The 25,785-nt window shown below is 55.5% G+C and overlaps 2 protein-coding genes across 2 annotated transcripts; both read right to left on the minus strand.

Moving 5' to 3' along the window:
- Positions 1–7,055: 7,055 nt before the first annotated feature.
- Positions 7,056–8,410, minus strand: Retn (resistin). Its single transcript, XM_026414972.2, has 4 exons — positions 8,279–8,410; positions 8,010–8,137; positions 7,525–7,602; positions 7,056–7,262 (listed from the first exon to the last, which is right to left on the minus strand). Exons 2-4 carry the CDS (start codon positions 8,125–8,127, stop codon positions 7,129–7,131), a joined length of 330 nt encoding a protein of 109 aa, XP_026270757.1. The 5' UTR covers positions 8,128–8,137; positions 8,279–8,410; the 3' UTR covers positions 7,056–7,128.
- A 9,077-nt stretch (positions 8,411–17,487) lies between these two features.
- Positions 17,488–25,283, minus strand: Stxbp2 (syntaxin binding protein 2). Its single transcript, XM_026414956.2, has 19 exons — positions 25,223–25,283; positions 24,039–24,088; positions 23,706–23,787; positions 23,119–23,195; positions 22,884–22,962; positions 22,695–22,798; positions 22,190–22,338; positions 21,893–21,977; positions 21,661–21,791; positions 21,451–21,558; positions 21,087–21,144; positions 20,866–20,931; positions 20,660–20,740; positions 20,239–20,377; positions 19,693–19,802; positions 18,894–18,989; positions 18,218–18,303; positions 17,968–18,125; positions 17,488–17,590 (listed from the first exon to the last, which is right to left on the minus strand). Exons 1-19 carry the CDS (start codon positions 25,257–25,259, stop codon positions 17,505–17,507), a joined length of 1,782 nt encoding a protein of 593 aa, XP_026270741.1. The 5' UTR covers positions 25,260–25,283; the 3' UTR covers positions 17,488–17,504.
- Between the last annotated feature and the right edge of the window lie 502 nt (positions 25,284–25,785).

Raw genomic sequence — 25,785 nt, forward strand, 5'->3', positions numbered from 1 at the left:
CATATTGTATATCTCAGGCTGCATGCATTTAGGGGCACATGTGTGCCCATGGGCACACACTCTGGGGCATAGGGACTCAGTTACACCCTGAGTACACATTCAGGAACTCCCAGGGACCTACACAAAGTATATATTCTTGCTGACTCCTCCCCGCCCTGGTTCCCCACATCATATCCATGCTCTGTGTGACTGACTCGCCCCAACCCCAGGCCCAAGCACTTTCTCCCAGAGTTCCCAAGTCCCAGAGTCATGCCAATAACAAGGCCAAGAACCACATTGTTTCCCCCTGACTTTTACCTTCATGAATCACAAAGCCTGAATGCAGAAATAAGTGGCCACATGCACATCTGTGCTCTGAACACACAGGGTGACAAAACCCAGCACATGCAGAATGACACAGCCTGTTCACGCTGGCACACGACACCCACATCTACAGCTGTGTGCTCCCACCTCACCATGACAGGAATACACATGGCGCAGCACAGTGCACTCATGTTCATGCAGTGAGAGGAGCATCACCTGTCACCACCACCCACATCCACAATGGCATACTTTGGGGATATTTGATGGCTGGGACATGCCTATACTCACGTCATGCCACTTATATATGTGTGCTGTATGTAGAGTGATGTAGGCATACACATCACATTTGCTCTGACCCCCACATTCACATTCACCCATAATACCTTCCTGTGGGAGACACAGAAACTCCCATGCTTCCCCAAATGCTATATTCTCTCTCTCTCTCTCTCTCTCTCTCTCTCTCTCTCTCTCTCTCTCTCTCTTTCTCACACACACACACACACACACAGTCATGCAACTCTGAAACACAGTCATGATGACATTCGATTTTCTATACGTGGGACAAGGGGGAGGCTGACAGTGCATTTTTCATCTTGATGGCAGCTGCAATCCTGTCCTCCAGGCTGTGGCTGCAATGTCCTATTCATTGAGGTGTAGACTCTGAGGGAGGGGAGAGACCCAGGGTCAGGCAGACCAGCCCCCTGAGAGAGACACTGAGGCCAGGCCCAGGCTCCTCTGACCCTGTCCCTGGGCCCCGGCTTACGTGTGCTCATCTTCTTCCCCAGCTCCTCCAGGATCCTCTGTGTGTTTTTATTGATTTGGGTTATTTCTGGTGGGAGGGAAGGAGAGACTGATGAGGCTGGGGTGGGGCCTCCATTGGAGGCCCCTCCCTGCAGGCCTCCAGCCTGGAGTGCAGCAAACCCAAGCAACTCAAAGCCATCATCCATCACCCCTTCCAAATCCTAGGCTTTGGGAGGTCAGGAGCCCAGCCGTCTCCTCCCCCCCCCCCCCCGGCCGAGGCCCCAGCACCCAGCCTGGTGCTGAGCATTGAAACAAATTCACCCAACAAAGGGTGGGTCTTGGAGGTACCTGCTGCCACTGTCGTAAGTTTTTCATTTCCACTTTGGACCTTGCTCTTGATCTCACTGATGCCCTTCATGACCTCCCCAGAGTTCTGCAGGATGGCTCTCCAATGCGTCCTCTGCTCCTCCTGGCCCTCCTGAGCCGCGTTCGTGGCTATGGGCATGGGTTGGCAGGGTGACCACCCGATCTCCACACCACCCTGTGGGTCTCCCCGTGGGGCCCCCGACTCACCATTCCAAAGCTCCCTTTTCAAGCTCAGCAGCTCCCTAGACATCTCCGAATCTGTTCAGGAAAGGGCAGGGGAAACCTGGAAGCTGCGTGGGTCAGCCCTCCTGGGAGCGGGGCTGGGGAAAAGGGAGGGGAGCTGGGATCGGGAGGGAGTAAGGTGGACACACTCGGACCTCCCCGCCCCTCCCCCCAAGAACTCTCACTTTTCAGCAGCATCAAGATGGAGAGGGTGATGAAGAACAGAAAGGTCAGGGCGAGAAGGACAAACAGGCTCATGATGGCTCTGTGCAACCAAGCAGGGACCTGGGCAGGGTCCGAGGATGGCCTGGGCTGGGCTGAGACTGAGACAGAGAGGCAGGCCGGTGACCCCCAGCCCCCCCCCTCCCCCCCGCCAAGCAGACCTGGCTCTGTCTCTGACACCATGTTCGGCTTGCTCTTAATACCACTGCAGCTGTGACGTCAGCAGCGTTCATGGTCACTATCAACCAGCTGCCACAACAGCCCCCTGACCCACACCACCAGCGATCGTTTCCAGCACGTCGCCGTCACACCCCCTTACAGACCTTACCCAGTGCCACCAACACCCGCCAGCATGGATGCCATCAGATGTGCCATCACCATTACCACCTGCAAAGCCACCTCCACGGCCACCATCCCAGTCCTTGATACCACCACACTCCACACCGTTCACCTCCTCGAAGCAGCCCCTTGTCCCTTGTGCCCTCCCACATTCCCCTTCCTGAGGTTGGGAGCCTGGGCGGTCAGGCCTGGCTCACCTTGATTCACGGGTGCTAGATGACTGCCCCTTGGCTGGTCCCGGTTTCTGAAGGTCAAGGTAATATTCTCATAGTCAGGGTCATGGGCATCTGTGGAAGATTTGGTGGGAGAGGTTATGGAGACCTACAGAGAACCCAGAGGCAGGGAAGGGGACAGGGAGACCCTGGTGCACGCGGTCCCTGAACACAGCAAGTTTTCAGGGGCAAAAAAAAGGAGTGAGAGACTAAAGTCTGCTTTGTGGTTAAGCAGAGCAGGTGACCGTGCATCTTGGCGGAGGAGGACCCCTCCAGCCCCCACCTGGGCCCCTTCTCTCTCCTCTCTCAACCCTCCTTCTTGACCGCCCCCGGCCCACGCCCAGGTTCCTGACCTTTGTGATCGCCCTTGTTCCCCCCTTTCTTGTCTCTGAAGGCTGCTGCCTGCATCTTGAAGTGCTGGTTATGTAGATTTCAGGGTGCTTGGTCCCTGGCCTGCTCGAGTGTCCACACATCCACACCCACCGGAAAGTGTTGGGGAGATGAGGAAATCTGGGGGCAGAAGAGGAAGAAAGGGGTTTGCCTTCTGGTTTTCAGAGATCCATGATCCTCTCATCTTGGTGCATCCCTGCCCCTCAGATTAAGGAGGTCAGACGTCTCAGGGGTGGCCAAGAAGAGGAACCCTTTGGCCCAGAGACGGAATTGGCATGTTACAGGCAGTGAGGAGAGAAGGAGAGAGGGCGGGAGAGAGCCTACCAGGAGGGACTTTCCCCTCCTCCCTCCTCTGTCTCCTGTCTGTAGAAGAGCTGGGCCACCTTAGAGCCCCATCTGCTAGGGCAAAGGCTGTCGGGCTTGGAGGTGGGCTTCCTGGGTCCCCTCACACCTTCCTCCCCCCCAGTCCACTCCTACTTCTCAGCTCTACCCTACCCCAAGACCCTGTGGCGGACAGGAACAGAGTTGAGGTCATGAGGGCACCATGGGGACTCATACCCACCGCTGGCCCCGGGGTCAGAGCACACCCCAGCCCCTGCTTGGACAGACCCTGGGGGTACACTTTCCCTCCCCCTGGAGACCCCAGTGGGGTCTTTTTCTTTTGTTTTCCTGTTTTTGTTTTGTTTTTTTCTCCAGGGCAGGGGATCAAGCCCAGAGCCTCATGCATGCCCAGCAGCTCTGTACCACTGAGCCACCCCCAAGCCCATTTTCAGCTCCCTCCCAGCCACACAGTACAAACATGGACACGCACCTCCATTTTTTTTTTTTATCCTGAGGATTGAAGCCAGGGACACTCCACCCCTGAGCTACATCTCCAGCCCTTTTTAACTTTTGAGACAGGGTCTCACTAATTTGCTGAGACTGCCCTTGAACCTGCAATCCTCCTGCCTCGGCCTCCCAAGTTGCTGGGATAACAGGCATGCGACCGGCTACACACACCTCCAAGTACACACCCTGCAGCCACCTGTCTGCTCCTGGAGGCTCATCACAGCTCAGCTGCGGTCATTCTTCTTGTACACGTGCCACCAGAGAAACACGAACTGCGCTCTGTCTAGAAGGTACCTGAACATCCTTTTGTGTTTCTCTGACCTGGAAAATGAGGACTATAAAAGGTACAGAGTATTTAAAGAACTTTTGCCCAAGTCTAGAGCTGTGTCTCCAATTGATATATGTGAGCCACGTGTTTAGTTAATGATTGTTATTACTGTCGCAGTGCTGAAGATAGAACCCAGGGCCTTGCACAGGCTAAGTAGGTGCTCTGCCACTGGGCTACACCCCCAAACCCACACGTTTAATTTAAAATTTTTTAGCACCTACATTTATAAAAAGCACCTCATAAGCTAAATACCTTTTTTTTTTTTTTTTTTTTTTTTTTGCAGTGCGGGAATGGAACCCAAGGTCTTACACATGCTCATCAAATGCTGTGCCACCGAGCTACACACCCAGCCTCGTCATGTCTATCAGTGGGGAGCGGGTGCCGGGCATCAAACCCAGGGCCTCCCACATGCTAACCCACTCTACCACTAAGCCACACCCTCAGCCCTAAATTGACTTCAATATTATTTTTATTTAGCGTAAGATACCAAACTACTATTTCAGCATGTAGGTGATATTTTAAATTTATTAACAAAGCTGGGCATAGCGTGCTCCTGTAGTCCCAGCTACTCAGGGCTGAGGCAGGGGGATTGCTTGAGCCCAGGAGTTCAAGGCCAGCCTGGCCACATAGCCATCTGAACTTGAACTCCTGGGCTCAAGCAATCCCCTCCCCCATCTCAACAACAAGAAGTCAATAAAAATTGTTTAAAGATCGTTTATATTATTTTCTTCCTCCTTCATTCCTTGTTTCTTTCCTTCCTTCTTCATCTTAGAAATCAAAGGTGCATTTGCATTTAAGATCCATTTCTATTTTGAACTGGTCGGATTTCAAGGTTCAATGCCTGCTATTGGACAGTGCGAGTTAAGAGTATTATAGTTTATTCCCTTTGCACGGGGGGGATGAGAAGTCTAAGACTTTCTGACCACATGCAGGAAAGTGAGCATTCTATGTTTGGCTTAAAACTTGAAATTAAATTCGAAATCATTTTGGAATGGACTCCTTGATCTAGTGAGGATAACATGCTGTTTTCGAAATATTGCCAAATCCCCAGGAAAGATCAATTTAATAGTGTTTCCATGCCAGATCCTCTATCCAGTCTTAGAAAGAAACCAGCCATTGAGTTACATAACAGACCCAGAGGGGCTGGACCAATTGGAGGCCGGCTCTGCTCTGAGGGCCAGGCACAGAGGGCAGGACTGCCCTTTGCATATTTCTCTTGGATGAGCCTGAGACTGGCTCCAGCCCTCTAGACTTCCTTAGAGGAAAAGCCACTGAACGGGAGGCCCACAAGCAACCCTGTCATGCAGGACACATTCCTGGGGTAACCTGACCAATGCCCACTTTTCATAGGATAACCATCTCGGCTTTAAGATAGAAAATTGCCCTCGGTCCAGTCGGTCACAAAACTGGGATTGGCTAAAGGGGAGCACATGACCCAGGTTCAACCAATCAGAAACTAAGCTTTGGCACAGGCGTGGCCAATGAAACTCTGGTCTGGGATTTCTGTTGGGTTAACAAGGGGAAAAAAGGCGTTCTTTCCTTTTTCTTTCCACGGAGGCTTCCAGACTGGGATAATGTAAGCTTGGTATTGTGACAGGGGAGAATCTGCTTGAGAAGGAAGCCAGCACCGAGAAAAACAGAGCTGAGGGGGAATCTGGTCCAGAGCCATCATGTGAGACCCTAGATCCAGCCATTCCTGAACCTGCTGTTCTGGCACTGGGGCTCTCAGCAGTTACACATACCAAAACTTCCTCCCTCCGCACTCAAGCTAGCTTGACCTGGGGTCTGTGGCCCTTGTGTCCACAAGAATCTTAGCCACCCCAGGGAGCTAGGGCATTGACTTTTGAGGAAACAGAGACTCGAGAACGGGGCTTGCCTGCCCAAGGTCACATCGGCAGATATAATATCCAAGTCTGTGTGCTAGGACAGGCAGATGGCTGTGCTGGAATTGAGGGCTCTGAAGAGGCCCTTCTTGGGGTCCAGATACAGGAGGACAGTTGGGTGGGGCTTTCACACTAGGGTCTAGGGACCAGGGAGCTCCCCAACACGCCTGCGTCATGAAGAGGAGGGACATGCAAGGCCTAGACTTGCCCTCTCTGGTCCTGGCCACGCCTCTGACTCACCGTCCCACTCAGTCCTGAGGCCACACTGTAGTCAGGAGGGAAGCCCCCAGGACTAGAATGATCTCTGCTCATGGCCACTCAGCGCAAGGGGCTGAGCCACCATGAGAGGTGGGAGGCCGTGGGGCGAAGGCTCCATACACCCTGAAACCCAGGACCATTCTATCCCTAATCCTCCAGGGTGACATTAGAGTCTGGGGTCAGAGTGGGTGCTAGGAATTCTAGCTGCCGCTCAGGGGCTGGATCCCTAGCCCCTGGGTCAGGATTCCTGGGGACCTGGACCCTGAGTCACCTGGATTTGTCCTCTGCCCTGGGAGCTGTGGTAAAGGATGCTGGGGGTGGGGCCCGGGGGGCCCTCTAGGGCATTGGGTGTGCATCCAGGTTGGGGTGGGGACCAGCTACCAGAAGACAAGAGTCTGTCAGGGACACATGTTTGTGACACTTAGTCTGTGTCCTCCAACATGGGTGTGTCTGTCATTCTTCACGTGGATTCAGAGGTGCCTTTCTGTATTGCTGTGTCTGTGGGGACATGGGCGTGCCTGTAGTTATGGCATCTCTGTGTGACCTCGTGTATTAGTCCTCTTAGCATCATTATAACAAAATCCTGGAGCCCGGGGTCGCTGGGGACTCAGAGCCCCACAACCGACTGACCCAGATCCTGCATGAAGTCTTGGGGTGGGGACGACAGTAGCGGTTTCCTGGGAGGCAGGAGACCCAGGCCGTCAAGGTGGCCTCAAAGGTGAGACTCACTTGGCTCTTCAAGGTGACCTTGAGCCCTCAGCTGGCGGTATGTGTTATGGAGGAAGTCGGGGTCCCACTAGCAGAGGAAGAGGTGGAGACCAGGCAAAGGAGAGGGAGGAGCAGAAGAAGGGGCCGTCCCTGTCCTGGTCCCGCAGGTGGGTTCCCTGGGTTCCACAGGGGCGCGCTCCGCCGTCCTCCCCCCTTCCCCCCTGCCCAGCTGAGGAAACCGCACGGGGCCAGGTCTGCTGGTCACCATCTCTTTCTGTTTATTTCTGCAGCGCCCCCCACCCCTCCCTGGGGCACAGCGCCATCGACCTCAGGCGGCCTGCAGACGACAGCAGCGCGCTCCGGTCCAGTCCATGCCCGCACACTGGCAGTGGCACGTGGTCTCGGCGCGCACATCCCATGAGCCACAGGCTGAGCCACACGTGCAGCCGGTGACAGCGTGGCCTGGGGGTGGGAGCCAGGAGGTTGGGAGGGTGGGGACGGGGTGGGGGCCACGGGCTCCGACCAGGGAGTGGGTACAGGACGCATCGGGGCAGGGAGGCTGGGGGCCTGGACACCAGTGTCCTAAGGAAATGAGGTACCCGAGCTGGAGTGGAGGGGGACAAAGCTGGGTGAGGGATCTGGACACTGAGGAAGTAAAAGCTCAGGACAGAGAGGATGGGATCTTCCCAGGGGCTTGGGACAAACTTACAGGCTCTGCACTCACCTGCAGGGCAGGTAGCCAGGTTCCCCCTGGAGGTGACGGTCTTGCAGTCCAGGCGGATGTTCTGCATTGCTGCAAAAACTGCAGAAGCGGGATGGGAGGCGGTGAGACCAAGCTGCCCTCCCGCATCCCCAGGTGCTGACTTGGAGCCAGGCAGGGGAGCAGAGGTTCCCCTGGGGAGGCCGCAGGTGCAGCTCAGTGGTCGAGCGCTGGCCTGGCAGGCAGGAGGCCCTGGGTTCCATCCCCAGAAACCCACAGTTTCCCTAGGGAAGGCCCAGGCAGGTGGTCCAGGTCCTGGTGGAAAGGCCACCACCTCCAGGGTCCTCTGTTCTGGAGTAAGCCCCCGAGTTTGAGGTGACAGGTGTGGCTGGTTTGGGACTGAATTCGGAGCTGTTTCCAGGTAGGGCTGGACACAGCTGGGAGTGGGCGTGAGGTCTGGGTAGCACTGAGCTGGGGTCTGATCCTGGAATAGATGTGAGAATCCTCACTTAGGGAGCTGATGCTCCCCTGGATCTTCTCATCGACGGCTTCGTCCATGGGACACGATGACTTGCTGGCCACCAGCAGCCCCAGGACAGGGAGGAGAAGGACGCAGAGAGCCCTCATCCCACAGGTGCTGTGAGGGGAGACAAGACCCGCCCCCGGGTCAGCTCCCTTCCATGGTGGGGAGGGTCAGGCCCACCGTGCCCCAAGCCCGGAGCCGGGGGCACGGGTCTGCGCTGGGCCCCTGGACACGACAGGGAGAGCTCTCACTTACCCCTTGGCGGACTCAGATGGAAACAGCCGGAATCCTGTGCCACACAGCTCTCCTGAGGCGTCTGGGTGTGGGGCTTCCTTCTCGACAGCTCAGTCCCTGGGCCCTCCCTGCCCACATCCGGGCCAAGAGGAAGCCCCTGGAGTGGAGGCCCCAGAGGGCCACTCTGCCTACCCCCACCCCCGCCACAGCCTCTCCTTCAGCAGCCCCCCTGCCTCCACTGGGGCCTGGTCAGGAGGGAGCATGGGTGACCACTCCAGGGGCCGAGATCTGCGGGAGGGAGAGAGAAGCAGAAGTTTGTGTGCAGGGACACAGGGTGCTGTCCCTGATGGCCCCGCTGTGCCTGTTCATGCCTGAATGCCCGTCAGCAAGGGAACAGAGACACAAGACCATGTCGACTGCTTCTGCGGAACTCTGTGTGAGGCAGGCTGGCCAACTGTGGCCGGTAGCCAGGTGTAGACGTTTTATCTGGGGCCATCCCCTAGCTAAGAACAATTGTTATATTTTTGCTATTTTTAAAGTTTCCAACACAACAGATTTGGGTTGTAATAAAATACTGGAAGCATAAAGTCAGCCATTTTCTAAGCATACAGTTCAGTGGCATTGAGCACCTCCACCGTGTTGGGTGGCCAGCATGCATCTCCAGAACTGTCTCCTCATCCAGAGCACAAACTCTGCCCCTGTTCAATGCTCATTCCCCCTTCTCCCCCCGTCCCGCTCCCCAGCACCCACCATTCCACTCTGCCAATGTGTCCACTCCAGGGACCTCATATACCTGGAGTCATAGGACATGGATCCCTTTGTTTCTGGCTTGTTAAACTTAGCACCATGCAGAAGAGAGGCTGCCTGATCATCGGCCAATTCTATGCTTTCCTTTTTTTTTGTACCAGGGAGTGAACCCAGGGGTGTTCACCGACTGAGCCACACTCCCCAGCCCATATCTTATGTTCTATTTAGAGACAGGGTCTCACTGACTTGCTTAGGGCCTCACTAAGTTGCTGAGGCTGGTTTTGAACTTGTGATCCTCCTGCCTCTGTCTCCCAAGTTCCTGGGATTACAGGCATGTCCCTCCACCCCTGGCTCTGCTTAACTTTCTGAGGAGCCACCCATTCTTGCATTTTTTTAAACCAATCCAAATTTTTTTAACCTTTTATGGTACTTAAAATGATATGAGATTCAAATTCCAGTATCCATAAATGACATTTTCTTAGACCATAGATGCCCACTTTTGATTAGTTAGTTTTGATTTTGGTGCTGGGGATGGAACCCAGGGCCTTGCACAGGCTAGGCAAGCGCTCTACCACAGGGCTACACCCCAGCCCCCACTTTTAAAAGTACATTTATGGCTGCTTTCACCTGTCAATGGCATTCACACATCAATGAGAGAGTTGAGTAGTTGTGACAGTTACTATGGCTCTTTACAGAAAAAAAACAATTCCCACCCCTGGCCTCTAGCAATCTAGAGATGAGGCTGTCTACTCCATCTTTGTGCAGAGAATTTGGATGGTTCACATGCTATCATGTTAGCACCGAAGCCAGACATAAAAGAGGACATGCCACACAAATCCTCTCACACAGAAGGACAAAAAAAAAGGACAAATCTAATCTATGCTGTTAGAAATGATGAAGGAAGTTTCCGGAGAATCCAAGGTAGTAAGGATATGGAGACACAGGGAAGGTTTCTGGGATTAATGCACGATTTGAACTGTACGCTTACATTTGCGTAATTTTCTCTATGCACGTTATGTTTCCATAAAAGTAACATGTACGTATGAGATTGCTGTCTGCAGGTCCAAAGTGGAGGTGCTATTTATTGTGCATCTACTTTGTGCCAGGTGCTGTGCTTAGTATTGTGCATGTAATAGAGCGCAGGTGGACACGGCTCCTGCCACTGTGGAACTTGGCCTTATGTGTTGGGAGAAGACAGACCCAATAGGATATTCACGCAGACTCCGGTGCTGTTCCTGTACAGAGAAGAACCTAGTTCCATAAGAACTTCCAACGTAACACTATGGTCCCATGTGGACGAATCCAAGAAGGTTTCAGTGGAGGGAGAGATGGCTGAGGATAGGTGGAGGGTAGGCGAGAGTTAACCAGGGAACAAGCCAGGGAGGGCCTTCTGGGTGGAGGGAACATTGTGTCCCGGTTTTGAGGAACTGAGAGCAATCTAATGAGGCAGGAAGGCGGGAGCCTGGTTGGAAGAAAGAAATCCTGTCCCTCTGCATGGGTCCTTGTGGGGACTTCGAGGTCCACTTTCTTGCCAGATCTTGTCCAGATCAAGTCCCAGCTCAGCCCTTCTCCCTGAAGACCCCAACACAGCCTGCGCACAACAGAGTTTGCACAGGAAGCAAAGTCATCTGGGGACTTGGGGGTGCCAATCCGAGGTAGAGCATTTGCCCAGCATCACACACACAAAGGGGGGGGGTCTTTTTTTTTTAAGAGTTCTTCTTTTCAAACTCTTTATCCACAGAACTTTTCAGATAAGAGCTTTTGAAGGGCTAGAAGAACTGAGCAGCTGAGAACACTGGAAGAGAAAGTGACGTAGTGTGTGGGATCCCTGGGGTTCCCTAGGGACTCAGTTTGAAAACCCTTGGGTCAGAAACAAGAAAGAGCCTTAATTCTCTTTAAAAAAAATAAAGCCCTTTCATCCTGCCAATTTCAGCCGGTGAAAATGGGCTCTCCTGGCCTCAATTTTGCATCTGATGCTGCCCAAGGAAATTCCACAAATAACAAACACAAATTTTTAAAAATCTATTTTTGGGCTGGGGATGTGGCTCAAGCGGTAGTGCGCTCGCCTGGCATGCGTGCGGCCCGGGTTCGATCCTCAGCACCACATACCAACAAAGATGTTGTGTCCGCCGAGAACTAAAAAATAAATATTAAAAAATTCTCTCTCTTTAAAAAAAATCTATTTTATTGAAATGCAATTTATATGTAAGAAAATGCACTCTGAAGTGTTCCATTTGATGCCAGCATGCTGAGTGAATGTCTTGTTTTTCCCAAGTAGAGTTTATTTAAATCAAGGTTTATTAAGGTATCCCTGACAGAGAGCAAACTCCTTCACACCGCCACGGAACCAGCACCTCCAATGCTCACAGGTTTGTTTGTTTGTTTTTTAATCCTGCTTTTTTTTTTTAAATATATATACCAGGGATTGAGCTCAGGGGTACTCCACCACTGAGCCCCATCCCCAGCCCTATTTTGTATTTTACTTAGACACAGGGTCTCACTGAGTTGCTTAGGGCCTCACCATTGCTGAGGCCGGCTTTGAACTCTCGATCCTCCTGCTTCAGCCTCCGGAGCCACTGGGATGACAGGCGTGTGCTACCGCCGCTCCCCCCGCCACCCCCCCCTTTTAATGCTCACAGTTTATAGTGAGGAAAAAAGGACTTTCTGAAAGACCCAGAGGAAATAGCTTCTGTGTCCCCTGGAGCCACATAGGATTTTTTTTTTTATAAATATTCATAACTGCCACCAACTTGCTCTCTTTGCTGTTAACAGACATCTGTCCTTGACGCCTTCTTTGAACAAAGGGGACTTGTATCACTAGAAACTGTCGCCATCTTGCAGAGGAAGCCCGGGCTGCTGATTGGCCGCCTTACTAGGTGATAACTTGTTGCCTTGGTGACAAGATCGCGATGGCAGGTGGCTCTATCGTCCTCTGTGAATGAAGGGAAACAGAGCCCTGGCCGCTGCCGGGTCTCTGGAGCAGTGTGCCGGGGGGCGCCCTGGGCCCATCTGGACCAACGCTCCTGCCCCGGGAGAACCAGTGTGCAGAATGGGCGGGAGGGGAGGCCGCAGCACCCGTGGGGGTGGGCGAGCCTTGGGCAGGGAAGCGTGAGGAGCACAGTGAGAGATTTCCCATGTTAACAACCCGAGGTTTTCTCTGGGAATCCCGCTCCTGCCTCTCCAGGTTCCTTCCAGGGGGAAGGGAAGTCCGGCAGAATCCGACAGATCTTTGGCTTCAGGCTGCCCCCACCACCCTCCCCAACACCTGTGAGTCGTAAAACAACCCCATCGACAACTTGTGCAATGCCTGAATCTGTGTTGAGCAACTCACACACATGACCTTATTGAATCCGTGTAACCATCCAGTTAGGGAGATGTGGTTATTACCTCTGCTTCACAAGAGGAGAGTGTGAGGCCCAGAGAGTCTAAGCAACTTGTCCTGGGTCACACAGCCAGTACACGCAGAAGCCCAGATTTGATCCCAAGTTGGAGTGGCCTCAGGACTATCATTTCTTAGGCACCAAAAGGTGTGTGGGTGGTAGCTTTTCTTAAAAAAAAAAAAAATCTTTTGAGACTATTCCTATACCTTTTTTCTTTCATTTTTTTTTCTTTTTTTGGGACCGGGGGTGAGACCCAGGGTGCTTAACCACTGAACCACACCCCCAGCCCTTTTTTACCTTTTATTTAGAAACAGGGTCTTGCTGAGTTGCTTCTAGGGCCTTACTAAGTTGCTGAGGCCGGCTCTGAACTCTCTACCCTCCTGTCTCAGCCTCCTGAGCCACTGGGATGACAGGCGTGCACCGCCTCACCCAGCTGGAATCAATTTTACTGTAATATATTCAAGGTGCACAACGTAAGGTTTTGAAATGCAGGTAGTGAAATGGTTACAATAGTCAAGCAGATTAACACATCCTCGTTGCACAGTTACCAACTTTTGTGTGTAGGAAGAGCAGGTGAGATCTCTTAGCAAAAACCCTGCCCACCATAGTGTCACCCACGGCCCTGGTGTGGCGCGCTGGACCTCAGACTTGCTGGAGCGGCGTATCTGCTGTGTTGAATCCTCTGAGCTGCTCCTCCACGTCTCCTCTTCCCCTTAAAGAAATTACAGGAATAAAGTATCCCTATTTGAAAACAAAAACAGAGAACGCACAAGTTCGCAATATGACAGGAATGAAGGGGTGGTGGTGAAGCAACCCGCCCACCCCCAAATGAGGAACTCGGGACCAGAGGGGAAGGTGGCGGGCAGGACGCCTCTGGCCTGGTTTCCTGGTATCAAGTTGGGCCCTCCCTTACCCAGCTCTTCAGCATCCAGGAGTGAACACGCATCCCCTCCCGCACGGCCACAGGAGCCCTGGGCAGCTGTGCACAGACAACAGCTAACTTGCGGGGGAGCCGAGTGGGAAAGGCCCCCCAGACGGCTGGATTTCAGATGGCGACTTGTCAAGGCCACAGTCCTTACTTAAGAACACTGCTAAGCACCTCAGGGCCTCAGTTTCCCCACCTGTCACAGGAGCCTTAGTGGCGATGACCTCACAGGGCCGTGGTGAGGACAGAGTGTTGTACATGCACCTAGGATGAGGCCTAGCACAGAGTAAGGGCTTCATAAACTTTGCCTTTCATGAGTTTTCTAGAACTTTCCCCAACCACTGAGATTTTTTTTTGGGGGGGGGGTACTGGGAATGGAACCCAGAGGTGCTTAGCCACTGAGCCACACCCCCAGCCCTTTTTTATATTTTATTTAGAGTTGCTGAGGCTGGCTTTGAACTCGTGATCCTCTGCCTCAGCCTCCCGAGCCGCTGGGATTGCGGGTATGTCCACGGTCGGTGCCCAGCTCAGCCACGGAGATTCTGAGGGGTCTCAGAAGAGAACTGTGGTGGGAGCCAAGGTGGAGGGGCCTGTGACTGAGATTTCCCTGTCCTTTCTGCCCACTCCCAAGGCCCCGGGAAGCCCCATTTCTGGTTCCACCGGAGTAAAAACCCTTCTGCTCGCAGGGACATTTCCCCACCTGACCCTTTTTCACAATGTCCTTGGGTGAGACTGTTGGTTAATTTGTGTTTTAAGATTTTGAGCAACTTTTCCCCTAAAAAATTTTTTAAAAAGGGAAGCTCCCTGGCTTCCTCACTGTCTTGGGTCCCCCGGGGCACCCGGTGTCTTCTCTCCACTCTTGTCATTTCCGCAGCTTTTCCTGGGCTAACTTCCCTTTCCTGCCTGCGGGCACCCAGCCCCTCCCTGGGCTCTCCACCACACCCTATTTGTCCTGCCAGGGGTCCTGGGCTCCTCGTCCCAGCGCCCCCTCTCCTGTTGAGCTAGAAGCTCCAGGTTGCCCTGGACCCTGAGGTGCCCGGGGTGACACACCAGGCTAGCCAAGCCCTCTGCCCCGAGCCACACCTGCAGCACTTGGCTTTTTTTTTTTTTTTAAATTGAGAAAGTTCAAGCCCACAAACCTTTCCCTCTTGCTATTCCACCAATCATTCTAGAGTCTCCCTACAACACAGGAGAAGCTCTTGGCCCTGTGATGTACATAAATAAACAAACCCACCAGCGTTCTTGCCCAGGAAGCCCCATCACTGTTGCCATGGCAGCCGCAGCCTGGGGTGGGGCAGGGGATTACAAGGTATTTACAATGTAACCGCAAATGACCTTCAGACTTGTCCCCACTCCATTCCTCCCTGCTGAGCTCATGTGTCCAGACCTTGAGGAACCTCATAAATAACACTGAAGAAAATGTATCAGGATGTTACTGTGGACAAACCAACTAGTTGCTAAAAAGAGAAAATTCTGTCCCTCCGGGCTAATTCCAGCGGCAGGAAGGATGCAGCTGGAAATAATCCTCAAGGGATAATGGACCTAGACTTGGTGGCTGCTAACATCTTCAGGTGGAGAGTTACTGAGAACAAGGGACAGCCCCCGAGTTGGTGACCAGTCTTAGCTAGGTGGCATTACAGAGCCCCTCACGTGAGGAAGGAAGTATCCAGCCTCATGTGTTATTCTGGCTACAGCTGAATCTGGTTGTAACCAAGGCTGCTGTCCCAAGCACCTGATGACAGGAGAAATAGGAGGGCAAAGGGGAGTGTATTTTAGACAAAAAGTTAACACTAGGTCATGAGGAAGCAACCAACCAATCTAGAAAGTCAGTCAGTCCACGGGCCAGGAAGAAAACAAAAAAGAAAATGTGCCAAGCAGCAATCAATACTGTGAGGCTCTCTGAGGCAGTGACAACTGAGCAGAGATGGAAAAGCAGAAAGAGGGAGTTGCAGGCCAGGAGCAGCAGGTGCAAGGGCCCTGCGCAGGAACACTGTGGCCTGTTAGAGGGACATTAGCCTAAGAGGTGGACAATGAGTTGCGAAGGTCAATATCACTGGATGCAGAGAGAGGAGGTTGGGGTTTATTCCCAAATATGAGGTTTTGAGGATCTGCCGAAGGTGCTAGAGGGCATGGTGAGATGTCCTTCTAGGACTAATAATGCCAGAGGCTGTTGTCCCCAGGGACCTGTGAATATTTACAATATTTGTCTTTAGTGCAGAAACATTATGTCATCGAAGTATAAGGAGCAGAAACGGAGGTGGTTTACACAACAGGATTTTGTCTTCGCTGAGAAACACAGAAGAACCCTCGACCCACTTCCTGTCCTCTCTAATTAGGGTCGCCCAGCTCAGTTACAGACCGAGGAGCAAAGAAGCCGAAAGTCGGGCCGCAGCGCCCCCTGGCGCTCTCTGCGCTTAACTACACCGGCGGGACCCGGAGCCAAGCCGCGGCTTCCCAGGACCCTGCGTTTAAGTAACTTTAAAACCATGTCCCTCCCACTCCCTCCGTCTTCCGCCAGTTAAAACGGGTCCCTGCCGCAGGGTATTCCGGACGCCGTCTCAGGGGCTTGCGTCAAATCTTCTTTCTTGCCCGCACCCCATCCGCTCCACATCGGCGTGTCCAACTTCTGTCCCGGGTGGGAGACCCAGAAATCTACCTGAACTGCCGAGTCGCAGTTTGTCTCAGGCTCCACCTGCACAAAGATGTGTGCAATTTGGGGGGAAGTGTCCTTAAATTTCCCTGAACTCTCAAACAAATCTGTGACTCAAAGTCAGGAGGGTCCCCTGTGCCCTGTCTCCACCCCTGGCCCAGCCTTGGGATGGGCCACAACCCGGGAGGTGACCGGGAGGAAACAACCAGCTCCCCACCAGGGGGCGCTGTCCCCAGCCTCCCCGCCCCTCACCGGGCCCTCCTCGGGACCTCTTTCTAGAGGGCGCGGGGCCAGAGTTACACCGTGTGGTTCCCGTCACTCCAGCAGAGACCCAAATCCTCACCCGGCCGCGTGGCCCTAGTGCTCTCAGATCTTGTCGCGGGTCAATACCCTCCCTCCCTCCAGCTCAGCCGGCTGCTCTTCCACCTTCTAGCCTTTGTCCCCACTGAGCCTCCTCAGCCCCTCTGGATTTTCACTCTCCACAGGGAAAGTCTTCCCTAACCACCCCTGCCCGGGGGCCCTCTGCCTCCCACAGCCCCCTGCCGTGCCTCTGGTGGCCTGCCTGGGTCTGTCCTCCAGCTCTTATTCACACTCCATTGTGACTCCCTGGTATTCACACGCTGAGGTCCTGACCCCCAGGATCTCAGAATGACCTGGAGATGGGGTCTCTCAAGAGACAATTAAGTAAAAATGAGGTCATAAGGTGGGCCCTCATCCAAGACGACTGGTGTCCTTACAGAGGAAATTGGGACGCAGACACACTGAGGGACAGCCATGTGAGGACACAGGGAGAAGACGCTGTCTACACGCTGTCTACCCGCCTCGGAAGAAATCGACCTGGCTGGCACCTTGGTGCAGACTTGCAGCCTCCAGAACCGTAGGACAATAAATTTCTGTGAAGCCAGCCAGTCTGTGGCAACCCTCGCAAACAAACGCTCCAGTAAAGGCTCTGATCCGTCCTGCAGTCAGGAGCCCGTGAACACCTGGGGTGGGGAGAACGAGCAGGGCGGGGTCAGGTGTGCCTGACCAAAGGCTGACTCTCATTCCCAGAGCCGGGCACAACCTCAGCTGCATGTGGCTGCAGGCCCCCTTGGGACAGTCCTGGGGGAGGAGGAGGGGAGAACACCACCAGCCCTTTGTGCTTGTTAATGTAACAGTAACAGCCCTGTCACAACGGCCAAAAGGACCCCAGTGAGTGGAGAACCTGCCAGCGTCCTGTGCCGTCAGTTCTCCCACACTGTCATCTTCTCTGCAAAGCAGCTGCTATTAATGGCCTCATTTCTGCATGGGGACCCAGCAACGTAGCCAGGGCCTCACAGCTGGTAAACCTCGGGCCACCCACTGTCAAACCTGAGCAGGGTTCTTAACCTTCCCCAGGGCTGAGGATGCCCTCAGGGCCAGGGGAAGGTTCTGGCAGTGTGTGTAAGCTGATCCAGCTCAGCTCCCAGGGTCTTCCCTGGGAAGAAAGCAAGGTGGGTGCTCGTTGGTAGAGAGAGGGAAGATTTATTTCTCTGTAAAGGGAGGAATCAGAGGTGGGGCCCAAGGTCAGGGCAGGGAAATGTCCTCCAGTTTCTGGTCCAGTGTCTTGAGGTCATCCAGGAATCGGGTTGGGGTGAGAATGTGTGACGAGCCTGGTGAGCAGGGGAGAGTGGGGAGGAACAGGGTGCTTCCTTGGCCTCTGGGTCCTGGCTGGTTGGAGGCCTGTCCCTGCCCCTCAGCAAACCAAGAGCCTGACTTTCTAAAATTCAGGAGTCTAGAGAATGTGGGAGTGCAGGCCCCAGATGACCCCTTCCCTGGCAACCCAACTCCCAGCCCCTCAGAAACCCTGGAATCTAGGATCCAGCCCCCCAGGGCTCCCAAAGTCCAACTCCAAATCTCCAGGGACCCACGCCAGCCCTCCAGGGACCCCAGAGTCCATCCCTAGACACCCAGAGGCCTAAGCTCCAGTCCCTCAGGGACCCCCAAGTCCAACTCTAGCCCCCTGAGAACCCCAGTCCTGGCTACTCACCAATAAGTACCTCCCACTTGCCCTCAGTGGCCCTGGTCACTTCATAGGCGGCCCTCATCTCTGACATGGCCACACCACCCACGATGTACACAATGAGCCTAGGTCCAGGCCGAGCCTCGGTGCCCACCTTGTTCTTGTGCCAGTGGCCAAAGCGGGCACTGTGGGGGGGGAAGAGGTCAGTCTAGGCTGTACACACTCCACCCTCAGATGTGGGCCTGGATGATAGTGAAGGGCATCTCCAGGGCCTCACCTGACTGCAGCCTGGGAGCTGGATGAGGGAGCAGGGTCAGACACGAAGGGCCACAGCTTCCGGTCCAGGCGGTCCTCCACCACATCCTGGGGGGCCAGAGAGGGAGGTTTAGGAGATGAGCCCCAGACAACGGGGACCAAGGACTGGAGTCCTCACAGAGATCAAGATCCTGGCAAAGCGGAGCCACTATCTGCGCCTCCTGCCCCTTGGGGACCCACGAATCAACATCCTCAGCCCTTGGGACCTAGGAATTCAGACTTCCAAGCTGCATGGGCGGGGAGGCCAGGTGGCCGGGCTGTCAAGCAGAAAGGGGTACCAGAACTCCCCAAGGAGATGGAAGCCACACCCCTGGCCTGTGGCTATTTGATGTAGCGCTTTCAGGCCGCAGGATGGCCAGGGGCTGGTGAGGGAAGGGCGTCTAGGGGTCGGAGGAAGATAACAGAGGGGGATGCAGAGGAGGGGGCCAGTGGGTGGAGAGGAAGAGACTCCCCAGCTAAAGGGCTCTCTGCTGCCCTAATTCCTGGGGTGTGTGTTTGGGGTGACCAGAGCAGACTGGGTGTCAGGAGAATCCAGTAATGAGGGATTTTCCATTAAGCCCCGAGGCTTAGCACGAGGAGGAGGAGGGAGGGAGGCTGACAGGATCAGGGGGAACAGCCCCGAGCCCCCACCCAAGTACCTCCATCACGTCCTTGATGATCGGAGTCCAGCGGGACAGCTGATAGGTGGGCTCCGAGCGTTCCCTCCGCTCCAACCGGATTGAAGTCCCTGAGCCCTGCAGGCAGGGCCAGGTGGGGCCAGTAGGGGGTTAGGGGGAAGGAGGTGGGTCACAGATGGGACTGGGGCCTCATCTGGCTAGCGGGGTAGGCAAAGATGAAGAGGTGGAACGGGAGAGAGAGAGAGAGATTCAGGAGACTGAGAGAGACAAGGACAGAAGCAGGTAGGGAAGGAAGGGGGGTGGAAGGAGAGAGACAAGAGCAAAGAGAAAGACAGAAAGATGGAAGACAGAGGCCAGCGAGAGAGATGGGGACAAGGGCACACAGGGCCCGCAGAGGAGGAAGGATCAGGGGAGGTGGGACACGTAGGGCCAGAGAGAGAGACAGGAGAGACTAAACCGAGAGCTGAGTGCAGGAAGCTGCTGTGTGTGCTGCATGGGTGGAGTGTCCACTGTGACCTCAGGGAGCCCCGAGTCCTCTGGGTGCCTTGCTGCCCAAACACCGGTGACCCTACCATACCCCTAGCCCTCAGAGCACATACCCAACATTGCACTGTCACCAGGACCAGTGTGGCAGTGAGCAAACCTCACCCTGCTGCCTACTGTATGCCCTAGGATTGGCCCTGGCACTCTGTCCCCATGGGCCACACATGCCTGTGCAGCCACACCACAGGACCAGGCTCTGACCTAGGCCCTCTCCCCAGCTGCCCCCACAAGCCCTCAGCCTCCTTCCACCCAGCCTCTGACCCTGCTCCTGGCATACCCCAGGATTGGTGACGGTGCCTCCCAGCTGCTCCAGGTTCCGGACAAGGCTGCTGTAGGCCTGCACGTTGGCATGCTGGATCAGCTTGGCCAGGTTCTCCTCGCTCACACCTGGGAAAGGGGAAGGGGGCCAGAAAGTGGCTACACAGGATCCGGGGCTAAGAGGTATCCCAGGACTTCGATGAGCATGTCCCACTGTTGGGAGGTCCTCAGGATCCAGGCATCCCCTGGAGTTAGTGTAAAGGGAAATTCTCATGCCAGGGAGACTAGGGATCCGCATCCCTGAGGGAGAATGGGGTCCTCCAGAATCAGTAGAGGGGATACCAAGTTTAAAGAAACGCTTATTTTGGATAAATTCCATGTTTAATGGGAGGAGGGAAGGGCTCTGTGGAGGATCTCATAGTTGGAAAAGGGTCACAGGGCCCAGAAAGGGGATGTGATGGATTCAGCATGCTTGGTGTTGGGAAGCTGTAGGGCTGAAAGTTTCCCGGGATTGTTAAGAGACACTGGTGAAAGGGAAGTCCCAAGAACCCCCAGGCCCACCCACCATTCCGTAGGAGGATGTAGAGTAACAGGACGCGGATCTTGTCATAAGGTGGCACCGCTGCATCCAGCAGCACGGGCACGATCAATTTCATGGCATCCTTGATCTTCTCCCCCTCTGCGTCCGAGCCCATGGCCAGGTCCTGCGCGCACCTCATCTTTCAACAGGTCTCCTGAGGCCCCACTTCTCCAAGGCTGCCCCTCCCAAATAGGCCCAGGCCTCAACCCAGCCCCAGGACCACCTCCCCACAAGCTCCACCCCTCACTCGAGTCTCACCTCTCCAAGACCACACCCCCCAACCAGGTCCCACCCCTGAGGTTCCCACTCCACACGCCCACCTGCTCACCAGGACCCCCCAACAGGCTCCCCTCTCCCAAACCCCATCCCTCTCAGGGGATGGCCCTTTGGGCCGGCCCCACCACACCTGCTCCACACTGCACAGCTTCTCCACGGAGCCCTTGAAGCGCTTCATGCAGTCGTCGGCTAGATGCAGGTGCGTCGAATACTGCAGAGTGGGGTGTGGGAGTTGGGGTCACAAACGTGGAGTCACGGCAGAGCGCAGGACAGAGCCTCGGGCTGAGGGCCTCAGCAGCCCCGGGACGGAGGCTCCACCCACCCGGGCTCTATCACCTTGTTCAGCTCCTTCTGGTACTGCGGCATCTTTTTCAGAATGTGGGACAGGTCTTTGATGTTGGCCTGAGGGAGTGTGGGAGACCGCAGGGGGTGGGCTCGAAGCCAAACCCTGCCCACCGCGATCCCACTCCAGGCTCAGCATCTTGGATGAGGCCCCGCCCTCATCCAAGTGGGAGGGGCTTTCCTCCACTCCCAGCCAAGGTTGGGGTGGGGGCTACCTTGTCAGTGGTCATCCTCTTGCTCTCACAGAATGTCTTCAAAAGCTCCGTGACCCTCCTAGCCAAGAGGGAGGGCAGGGTGAGATAGGGGCTGGGGCTGGGACTTCAGTGTGAGGTTAGTGCAGTTTCGCAAATGGAAATGACAGGCAGGGACATGTCCCTGGGGGTCCAGGGGGTAGGATGAGGCTGGAGGACGGTCAAGAGTCCCACTGAAGGGTGTGACTTATGGAGGGTCAGTTCAAAGCCTAGACCCAAAGCCTGGGGGCAGCAGGGATCCCATAGCCACATAGCGGGCCCATAGGAGGAAGGAGTTAGGGGCATCCAGGCGGGGCCCACACCTCCAGCACCCACTGCGAGCACGCACTTGGACACATCAGCAATGTGCATGTGTCGAAGCTCCACCCACAGGTCGTCGTCCTCGTCCAGCAGCACGGCCTTCTCCCGAGCCTCACTCAGCCCAGTGGTCTCATACCTGTAAGGGCAGGAAGGGGGACATGAGGGTCAGGGCACTCGGTAAGCACAAGGGTCCCAGGTTGGGGGCAACTGGGGTCAGCAGGCTCCAAGGTCCACCCACCTGTATGTGTCCTGTTCAATGTCCAACAGGTCATAAGCCATGGCCTGGAACGTTAGCTCATGCAGCAGTGGGGACACAGGGTCTGCTGCCCGGTCCACAATCAGCAGCTGTGAGCGGGTCTTCTCAGGGCCCTGGGTGGCTCAGGAGAGTTAGAGGCAGGGATAAGGAAGCTAATGCTGACCCTGACCCTGACCCTGCAGGGCCTTGACCCATTTCCCCAACACCCCCTCACCTCGCCCAGACTGGGAGTGTCCGCCTTGAAGGCATTCAGCTTGGCCAGGACTGCATGGGCCAACTGGGCTGTGTCCTCTGGACCCCTAGAAGTGGGACAGTCAGACACAAGGACATTAGAATATGGGGTCTGGAAGGGCTGGTCACAGTCAGGAGGTTAAAGTTGGGGTTGAGGATGGGAATTAGGGGTCAGAGTGAGGACTAGGACTGGGGCCCGAAGAGAGACTAAAAACCGGATGCAGGATGGGGTCAAGGGCAGAGGGCAGCATGGGGCCTGCGGGCTGGGCTGGGTCCCCACTTGCGGTAGCGGATGGCTGGGTACTCCTGCAGAGTGGCACACAGTGTAGCAATTTGCTGGGCCAGTGCCTCAAGCTGCCGTGCGCGCTCCCCTGCCCGGAAGGGGCAGTAGAGGTTGTAAGTGCTGTGAGGGACATCCAGGGAGAACACCTGGGGGACACAAGTGCCAGGGCCACCACTGTAGGTCAAACCTGCCTAACTTGAAGCTGCTGCTACCTGCATCTATCTGCCTGGGCCTTCCCTGGTCTCTGGAGTCTGCTCTGCTAGTCTCAAGGCAGTCTGGGGGCAGCCACCAATCAATGCCTGTAAGAGTCCACAGGTAAGTCCCCCAGTCCTCCCCCTTGGGAAGACTTCATGCTGACCCCTGGAGCAGCCCAGAGGGATGGAACACCAGTTGCTGAGATCTGCAGGGTTCACAAAGCTCCTGGGTTGGCTCCTTCCCTCTCTGAATCTCTATACATATTTTGTATTTGGTCACAGACACCCCACCTCCACCTGGGCTGTACCTGGGCCTCGTAGGGGAGGAAGGCCAGGTGGATTTCTTTCAGCGTCTTCACCACCTTTGCCAGGCGAGAGCGGCCCAGCTCATTGAACAGGGGCTCGGGGCAGGCTGAGTTGGGCAGAGGGGCCATCAGATCAGAGCCACCCCACACTCTCACCCACTACCCTTCCACATCCCCCACTCTCTCACTCACTATCAGTGAAGAAGATGTGTGCTGCTTTGTAGGTGAAGGTCGGGGTTCCCCGGAAGTCTGCGATCAGTGCCTGAACCGACTGGGGAATGCAGATCACTCTCTGGGCCTGACCCTACACCCCAGACCCATCCTTTGCCTGGGCCCCCCAGCCACTGCCCATCCTCCACTGGACACAAGCATGCCCAGAGGCCACACACATGCATGCACCCATGAGCATGCTCACTCATACAGGCACCTTCTCTGTGGGGCTCAGCAAATAAATGGCTTCCAGACTGGGGATGGGTTCACGCCGCTTGTTGATGTCTTCAACAACTAATAGCAACAGAAGAAGGGGTACTCATGGGTGGCATAGGCCAGGGGCACATGGAAAGTCTCAGGCTTGGGGGATTGGATGCTTAGGGGAGCTGCATCACCTGAAGTTCTAAGCAGGAGACAGACACCCAGGAGCTACATGTTTTGTATCTTTAGGACCACACAGCCATATACCCTGCAGGTCACCCACAGAAGGCTATGCATTCACAAGGGGCCAGGCTCAGAGTCTCCCTGGGAGCTCTACATGGGGCTGCAGTCAAGGAGGCTGAGCCCTCAGCAGTCCCTGGTAAGGACTGCAGACAGGGTCCTTCGTGGGACCCTCAGCTTGCATACCTGAGAGATGTACTTGGTCACACATGCTCTAGGTGGTCTATGCAGGGACAGGGACATACTTGGGAGTTTGGGATAACTTTAGGGGATCTCACATTTAAGAGTTATACCCAAGGGCCCCACATTCAGGGGATCCCATACTCAGGTTCTACCCAGAGCATGAGGTGGGGGTCCACTCACTGGTGATGCCCTCAGCCAGAATGTCTGACATTTTACAGCAGGACGACAGGATACGCATGCTTGGATGGTCCATGATGAGCACCTATCCAGATGAATGGACAGACAGATGGACCAATGGGCAGACAAGAGGCAGAAGGAGCTATGGCTGATCCCAGAAGGGGCAGGGGGAAGTGGAGAGATCAACAGTTTCAAGGGTTGGCTGGGACGGAGGACCCAAGACCCATACACCCAGCTCCCACCCCATGGATCAACAGCCTCCTCAAAAATTTCTTGTGGGTACAGAGGGACCCCCCATGTAGACTGGGGCAAGGGGCTAACTCTGGTTACCCCTACCTTCCACTCCCCATCCTTTTTGACGCTTCGAATGACTCCACTCAGAATTTCTGCAGGGAAGAGTGGGGAGGGCTCAGGATGCTAGACCCTCATCTTAACTCCCATTCACCCCTGCCCCCTGATCTGGAGAAGTAGCTCCTGGCATCAGCCCCCTCCTAATTTACAGACAGGGAAACAGGTTCTGAGAGGACAGGCAACTTGCCTAAGTACCCTCTAGCCTAAGCAGCACAGGGCTTGGGGTACAAGTTGCCATTCCATATATCCATGAATGAATGGAGAGGAAGCGTCTGCCTCCCCACTTCCAATTTTCCTTCTGTGGGGCTACCAATCAGGCCCCCACCCCACCTCCATTAGATCCACTTAAGACTAGACTGCAAGACCCCAAGTTCCCAGCTCTGATGTGTGCCTAGCTGTGCTCATCCCATCAACCACGAGTCCTCAGTTTCCTCATCTGTATCCCCTCTTCCCATCACCCACTGTATAAGGGCCTCCCTTTGGGGCTGAAGTGCTGGAGGTCTGAGCCAGTCTGCCCTACCCAGAGGAAGGAATGGAGAAAAGGAACAGGGTGGCCTCGCTTGGCCCGGCCAGAGTGTCACGTCCACTGTTATCTGGACCGCCAGGGCGGAAGGAGCAGCTGAGGCCGGAACTACCAGAGGTGGGGGAGGGGAAGAGGACCTGCGCCCCGCGAGGCCTGGACGCCTGGGTCCTGTCGCTGCAAGGGGCTCCCGAGGATAGGGCAAGGAGGAAGGCGCCCCCCACATCACCCCGTGGGGCCTGACACGCCCCCTGAGCACTCAAACCACCTGGAGTCTCTGACCAGCGCACGGTGGGGCCACTAGAGTCCAGCCCCAGAACTTTGCCAGGCTCAGACACAGAGTCTGGAGAGGTCCAACTATGCCCTCCTCCTGCAGGCAGTTTAGGGGGCCCAGGAGTCATGTCTCCAGCCTCCGCCACCCACTACCGGCTCCTCTGGGTCCCCGGGCCCAGCTCTGTTCTGCTGCAGCAACTGAGGAACTGGGCGTCCGCTGGAACCAAGTCCCCGCCCGCCCCCTCGAGGGTCAGGCGCTCGGGCACCACCCAGTTCAGCCCCCAACTCCCCGTCGGGGTCCTGGGCTCCCAGAGACCGTGCGCCCTGGCGTCCGCCCCGCAGGGGACACGGAGCCCGGCCCCGCTAAGGCACTCACTTTCCCCCACCACCGCCTTCAGCCCCGAGGGCGCCATCTTCCCCCTCGAGCAACGCCGCGGCTTCCGGGTCTGTCCCAAGGTGGGGGCGTGGTTCTGCGCGTCACCCACGTGGGCCACGCCCCCTTCCCCGCCCCTGCGCACCTGGCCCCGCCTCGCAGAAGGCTCTGGGGAGACCAAGGAACCCCAGCGCGGATTAGGCGGGCAGGTGTGTCCACGCAGTCTCCGGAGGGACACACCCGACCCATGCGCTCGCGGACGAGAGTTCGGCCACTTTCCCTGGCTTGTGTGCGGTGAGCAAGAAGGACCGCAGGACAATAACCCCTTTGCCTTACACAGTCGCAATCAGCACCCTGTCCAAAAGTTCCTCTGTCTGCGAGATACAGAGTGTCCACGCGAGGACAGGGGCTCCCAAACCTCCTCCTGGTCTGGAACCAGGACCCACTTGTCTTCTGTATTCCAGCAGCTTCTGTATTAGCAGCAGCACCACCAGCAGCGAGGAAGCCTGGGCACCCATTGTGTGCCATGCACTTGAGCTATCCAATTTTCTCTCAGTCCTGCTTGA

This window comes from Urocitellus parryii, chromosome 3 (genome assembly GCF_045843805.1).
Source record: "Urocitellus parryii isolate mUroPar1 chromosome 3, mUroPar1.hap1, whole genome shotgun sequence".
Taxonomy (NCBI): domain Eukaryota; kingdom Metazoa; phylum Chordata; class Mammalia; order Rodentia; family Sciuridae; genus Urocitellus; species Urocitellus parryii.

What these genes read in the sequence shown, in the direction of transcription:
- Stxbp2 (XM_026414956.2), bottom strand. Translation starts at nt 25,259, where the DNA reads ATGGCGCCCTCGGGGCTGAAGGCGGTGGTGGGGGAAA. An exon ending in ACACTCCCAGTCTGGGCGAG is followed by an intron (nt 21,792 to 21,892) that starts GTGAGGGGGTGT and finishes TGAGCCACCCAG; the next exon opens with GGCCCTGAGAAGACCCGCTC. An exon ending in TCATCAAGGACGTGATGGAG is followed by an intron (nt 18,304 to 18,893) that starts GTACTTGGGTGG and finishes CTGGCCCCCCAG; the next exon opens with GATGTGGTGGAGGACCGCCT.
- Retn (XM_026414972.2), bottom strand. Translation starts at nt 8,127, where the DNA reads ATGAGGGCTCTCTGCGTCCTTCTCCTCCCTGTCCTGGGGCTGCTGGTG. An exon ending in GGGGAGCATCAGCTCCCTAA is followed by an intron (nt 7,603 to 8,009) that starts GTGAGGATTCTC and finishes CCGCTTCTGCAG; the next exon opens with TTTTTGCAGCAATGCAGAAC. An exon ending in CCTGGCTACCTGCCCTGCAG is followed by an intron (nt 7,263 to 7,524) that starts GTGAGTGCAGAG and finishes TCCCACCCCCAG; the next exon opens with GCCACGCTGTCACCGGCTGC.